Source organism: Myiozetetes cayanensis, unplaced genomic scaffold, assembly GCF_022539395.1.
Source record: "Myiozetetes cayanensis isolate MyiCay16 unplaced genomic scaffold, myiCay2020 scf9, whole genome shotgun sequence".
NCBI lineage: Eukaryota > Metazoa > Chordata > Aves > Passeriformes > Tyrannidae > Myiozetetes > Myiozetetes cayanensis.
This window is the reverse complement of record NW_026088185.1, coordinates 17,918,441-17,924,326: the sequence shown is the minus strand read 5'-3', so window position 1 is coordinate 17,924,326 and position 5,886 is coordinate 17,918,441. Positions and strand designations below refer to the sequence as shown.

General features: G+C 63.6%; 1 protein-coding gene across 2 annotated transcripts; it reads right to left on the bottom strand.

The window, feature by feature from the left end:
• Positions 1–3,259: 3,259 nt before the first annotated feature.
• Positions 3,260–5,371, bottom strand: DLX2 (distal-less homeobox 2). 2 transcript variants are annotated; one of them, XM_050340232.1, is made up of 3 exons: positions 5,047–5,371; positions 4,632–4,819; positions 3,260–4,351 (listed from the first exon to the last, which is right to left on the bottom strand). In XM_050340232.1, the coding sequence occupies exons 1-3, from the start codon at positions 5,369–5,371 to the stop codon at positions 4,037–4,039; spliced, it is 828 nt and encodes a 275-aa protein (XP_050196189.1). In that variant the 3' UTR covers positions 3,260–4,036. The 2 variants fall into 2 exon arrangements, with proteins under 2 accessions (XP_050196189.1, XP_050196190.1); XM_050340233.1 differs by having other exon boundaries at positions 4,632–4,816.
• Positions 5,372–5,886: the final 515 nt, after the last annotated feature.

Genomic DNA, 5,886 nt, shown 5'->3' with positions numbered 1-5,886 from the left:
AATCTTTGGGAAAATTATGAGTAATTTTTAAAAATTTTAAAGCAGCAGCAGTTACCATGCAATTCAGGCTAATTCTGCGTAGGCTCCGAACGGATATAATTATCGAGGAGTCAAGATGTTATGCTAAAAACTATGCATTGATATTCCCATTTATTATGTACATACAACTTTGACAATGTTGATGCTTGAAATAGCAGGAAATTGTCTTGCGCAAAAATTACAGTCCATATTAGGACATGTGAAATTGCGAAGAATTATATAGTAATTGCAGGCTTTCAGATGGGAGAGCCAGAATGCTCAAACTAGTGCAAATGTGGATAAAATTACAGATCAGAGCAAAAATTAGGGAAAAAAGGGGTCTGGGATTTTTCAAGTTGGCTATAGGATTCCGGAAGTGTCTAATGCCACATGATTGCTGCAGCTTTAGGGGAGACATTCATGCCTCAAATAACTCCTTTTGCCAGAGCCGCTTTAATTGAATTTCTCGTGCTTTCTCTTTTCACCGGGCAAATGAGTAAATTGCCTCCCCACGGTACAAGCCCGGCCGGCCCCGCCCGTGCAACGGGGAGGCAGAGGGTGCCCCTCGCCCGGGCGGCTGCCGGGCCGCCCCCCCGGACAGGGCTGGCCGCAGAGCTGTCACTTACCCCGGCCGCCCCCCCGGTACCGGCCCCGTTCAGCCGCTCCCGCCGGGAGCCGAGCCCGGGCCCAACGGGGGGGGGCCCTCGGCGCTGGGACGTGGGGTGGAATCGTCCCAGCCCCCCACCAGGCTCCATCCCCCGCTCCCCAACCCTCCCTGGAGTGCCGGGGAGGCCGGGGCAGCTGTCGCCCCTCGATTATCCTGCTCCCTGCGACTCTGCCCGGCCCCGGGCGGCCGAGTCCCGCGTCACTGTGTCTTATTTGAGAGCTCATGGTTCTCAGCGGTGCCTGCTCTCTCTATCGGACAGATAGATCCTGTCCCATCTATCGGGCAGGAAAAGAGAAGAAAGCAGGTTACAAACATACACAGATGCATACGTATGCATCTGGGGTACGCGCGGAGCTGCAGAGCGCTCCTGCATCCGCCTGCCGTCGCCAACCCCAGCACGGTGTGAGCCGCATTTAGGATGCGAAATGAGGAGCCTAGAAGGGCTCAGGGAGCTACGGGGATGCTGAAACACGGAAAACCCATCGCATACACCAGGTGTAGACAGCCCAGAGAGAACTGCTGCTAGCAGACAGCAAATAAATAGTAATAAAGAAATAATAAAATACGAAATAGCTAAGTAGCAGAAAGAAAGCGCGGAAGCCCCCGTCCTGGGTACGGTGTGCTCTGCTCCCCGATCGCTGACAAGCGTCCACCCAGCTGTGCAAGTCCCCGTCCCGGGGACCCCACGCAGCTGTCGGCATCCTGCTCAACCCCGCGGGGCCGGGCAACACACCGCACCGCACCGCACTGCTGCATCGGAGTGGAGACGCCGGGCGCAGGTGTTTGGGGGGAACTTTATTTGACTGAGAGAAGCGTCTGTAAAAACGACGAGGCGGGAACGGGAAGGGAACGGTCTCCGTCCCGGCCCGCGCCCACGGTCTCCTCGTGCATCTCAGACGACCAGTTCAGCAAAACTTGTCACCTGCCAAAGGGGTGTATCCCACATCCCCCCTCCTCCCTCCGCCAGGGTCCGCGGAAACACCGCGCTGCTGGGGACACAGCCTTTGTCGCCACGCGTGCCGCCCCGCTCCACGCCCGCCGCCCCGACGGTTCACCGCACGCCAGCGGGGAACCTTTGTCCCCCGGCCCGAGTCGGGGCTGAGGCCGCTGCCGCCGGGTCTCCCCGCGGCCGGTGGGAGGGTGAAGGAGGGGAGAGATACGGGATGGGCCGGCCCCGCTGTTTCCCGGGGCGGTTCTTCCGCGTCCTCGCCGCCGGGTCAGCGCCGGGACCGGAGGGCAGCTGCCACTTCCCCCTTTGTCTCTCCCGTTCCCTCCTCTCGCTTCCTCTGCACCCGAGTTCCAACACCCCCTTCATTCTTCTCTTTTCCTCACTCCTCCTTCGACCCCCGCCTCCCCTCGCCCCCAAGCTTTCCCCAAGCTCTCAGGAGCAACCTGCCCTCCCGCCTCCCCCACTCCTCCCGACGTGTCTCCTGTGGGGCCGCCCCCCTCCGCCTTCCCCGGCCCCGCCCGAGCTCCTCATGCTAAGGCCTGTCGGGAGAGTCTCGTCCGGGCTGCACATTCCCTACTCCGGGCAAGCTAGCCTGGGCCTCTTCATCAACTTGTCTGCAGCGGGATCTTCCTCACGGCTCTCTCTCCCGCTGCCTTCTCCAAGGATGGTGGGTCCCTCGGGGCGACAAGGGCCAAAGACACCCCCCACAACCCCCAACACCCCTTTTTGCTTTTTCCAGCTCCAGGATTTCTAGGGATGCAGCCCTAAGGGATACACCCCTCAGGGTTACAGCTTGGAAGGGCACAGCTTGAAGGTGGGCATCCCTAGGGGGGGCAGCCCCGAAGGGTGCAGCCGAGGTCATAAAGTGAGGGTTCAGCTCAGAGGGTTGCAGGGAGTGGAATGGAATGGAGCATTCCAGCGGGCTAAATCAGGGAGGGGTCCACACCTCGAGGGATACATCTCAGAAAGGTGCAACTGGGAGGGCGTGCTGCCTGGAAAAGAGTGAAGCGTGGAGGGATCCTATCCTCGTGGGGTGCATCCCAGAGGAGTTATGAGGGCTGAAGGCTGGGGGGCTGCATCCCAGAGGGGAACATTCTAGGGGGTCCAGTCCTCCAGAGGCACATCTCGGAGAGGTGCCTCCAGGCATCGAAGAGCCACAGAGCGGCTCGGGGGCAGCCATCGGCTCTGGCTCAAGCAAAGCTCTCACGCAGGCTGCCGGCCTGGGTGCCACCGCCGGAGTGGCACAACGAAATGTCTCTGGGGCAGGGCTGCGCCCGGGGACCAGCTCCAGGGGCACTGAGGTCCTCGGACACGGCCGTGCTCCAAACCCCTCCGGACCGTCTGCGAAGCCAGGAGACGGCAGGAGATCCGGGTGAAATGTCGCTGGCGCCAGCAGGCGGGGAGGGGAGGGGGGGGGTGGCTCTGGGGCTGCTGCAGGCAGCGCTGAGTGATTCATGGCCTCGCCGAGAAGACTGGCAGGGGCGAGATTTTATTGTAGACGGGAAAAGAGGGAAGGGGGGAAGTTGCACGCTTGCGGCAACAGTTGCAATTGGGAGGGGGTGGAGCAGCGAACGCCCGGATCGACACCCCCAACCTCTCCCCTCCCCAAATAAACTCAGCGTGGGCACCATGGAAACAATAATTTATTTAAATAATCTCTGCTGATTGTAAAAGAAACATTAAAGAGTGTTTAAGTTTTCCATAATAAATAACAAAAAATACCCTGGGTTTTTTTTTTTTTTCTTCCCCACGATTCTAGACATCAAACGGCGTAAGGGCAGGGTTAGTGGCAAGGTTGCCGGCGGGGGTGGTGGTGGAAGTGAGGTTTCTCCGCGGCTCGGCACCCGACCCCGGGGAAGCCCCGTCGGGGCACGAAACCCGCTCGGAGGCAGCGCACGGGCGGTAGCCACGCCGGCACCGCCGCCTGCGACCAGCACTCAGCCGGGCCGGACGGTTTCGTTCACGGCTAAAAACGATACCTTAAACACGTGAGGCTTCTGTTTCAAATCTACATATAAAAATTATCTTTTTTTTTTATCGTTTTATTTTTTAATCCCCAACATCGAGGTGAGGTTATCCGCAAAGGCACCTATCAATTTTAAAAAAATAAAAAATAAAGTTAACCAGAGTTCTGCACCGGTGGCTTGATGAAAATGCCGGGAGAGAGGATGAAGAAGGATGAAGGGAAGGAGGTGGGTACTTGTTCCGCAGAGTGGTTGTTTTGGCGGCGGCAGGGCGGACCCACGGGGCTGAACGCACACGGGACAACGGGGAGGGACGGGGCACGGAGCGGTTCCTCTCCGCCGGAATGGCTGGAGACAGGCTTCACCAAAACACCAGTGCTGCACCTCTGTGGCCCGCGGCTGCCGGGCGCGGTCCGCAGGCTCAAGTCTCTGCAGCGCCTAGAAGATGCTACCGCCGCCGTGGTGGTGCGGGGGCTGCGCTGGCTGCGGGAGGGGAGCGGCCGCCGGCAGGTGCGCCGGGCCGCCGGGCGCCGGTGGGTACCACGAATAGCTACCGAGGAAGGCGGCGGCGGGGCTGGGACTGGCGGTGCCGGCGCCGCCCGCCGTGCGCGGGTGCGGAGCAAAGTCCCAGGCGGGGGGCGAGGAGGGGGACGGCGGCGAAGCGCTGCGACGGGGAGGCGGCTCCGCTGGGATCTCTCCGCTCTTCCACATCTTCTTGAACTTGGAGCGGCGGTTCTGAAACCAGATCTTCACCTGGGGAGAAAGGGGGAGTCAGGCGTCCGCAGCCTCTGCGGCGCCGTTCCGGCGCCCGGGTCGCCCGCGGCGGGGCAGGGACGCGCAGGTTTCACAGCCCCGAGCAGTCCCGGCACTGCCTCGGCGGTGCTACTGCTTCGCCGGCACTCCCGCCCCTGGGCCGTCGAGGCGCCGTGGGCCGGTCTTCCTCCCACACCTACACCTGCATCCGACCCCTCAGAGGACGAACGGTCACCGAGAGGCGAGATGCGCCCGGGGCCTCGCGGTGGGAGAGCCCTACCTGTGTCTGTGTGAGGCCGAGGGAGGCCGCCAGCTCCGCTCTCTCGGGCAGGGCGAGGTACTGGGTTTTCTGGAAGCGCCGCTGCAGAGCCGCCAGCTGGAAGCTGGAGTAGATGGTTCGGGGTTTCCGCACTTTCTTGGGCTTCCCGTTCACGATCCTGATCTCCGGCTCGCAGTCTTCCTTCTCTGCTGCGGCAGAAACGGCGACCCCGATGAGGAAAAGCGACCTCGCCGTCCCGGGCCACGCCCGCAGTGCGGCATCACCACCCGCCCCGTCGGGGTGACCCACCGAGAACGAGCGCTCTCCCGGCCCACCCCGGCTGTCGGAACCCGACCGCCCCCTCGCCAGGCCTGGAGGGGACCGCCGGACTCCCGGCGGCTCACCGAGCTGCGTCCCCCGCGGGGCCCGGACGTACCAGAGTCGTTGTTGGCCGGAGAGGCCCTGCTCCCGTAGGGCCCGTAGGAGCCGTAGGCGCTCGCGTAGCCCACGTCGTAGGCGGCCTTGGCAGAGTAGGGGGCGGCGCCGCCGCCCGCGTAGGGGTAGGAGCCCACGGGGCCGTAGGGCGACCCGCCCGCCGCCCCGTGCTGCTGGTTGGTGTAGTAGCTGCTGTCGGTGGCCGTGGAGACGGGCAGCGTGGGGGACTCCTGCGGCTTGTGCAGGCCGCCGCGCTGGTGGTAGCTGCCAGCGGAGATCTGGCTGGCGTGCATGTCCGGCACCAAACTCTCCAGCACCCCGGTCATCCCGCGCCCCCGCCCGCCGGGGCACGGGCCGCCGCCGCCGCCGGGCCGTCCCCACGGGGCCAGGCGCTCAGGGCCAGGCGCTCAGGGCCGCGCCACCATGCCCGGCGCTGCCCGCGCTCCGCCGGGGCGGTGCAGCCGCTCCCGCCGCGCCCGCGGGAAGCGCTCTGCGCGCCGCGCGCCGCCGCCGCGGCATTTAACGCGCGTCACGTGGCGCGGCGCACGTCACCTAGCAACGGCCAATGGGGAGCCCGCCCGCGCCGCTCCCCCGGGCCCGCGGGGACTGGGACCCTCCCGCACTGAGATCCTCCCGGGACTGCGACCCTCCCGCACTGACATCCTCCCGGGACTGGGACACTCCCGGGACTGGGACCCTCCCGGGACTGGGACACTCCCGCAGTGAGATCCTCCCGGGACTGGGACATCCTCCCGGGACTGGGACCTTACTGGTCCCTGTCGTGCGGCTCGGGCCGCCTCCCCTATGGTAGAACGGGGCGGTCCGACCCACAGCGGCGAGC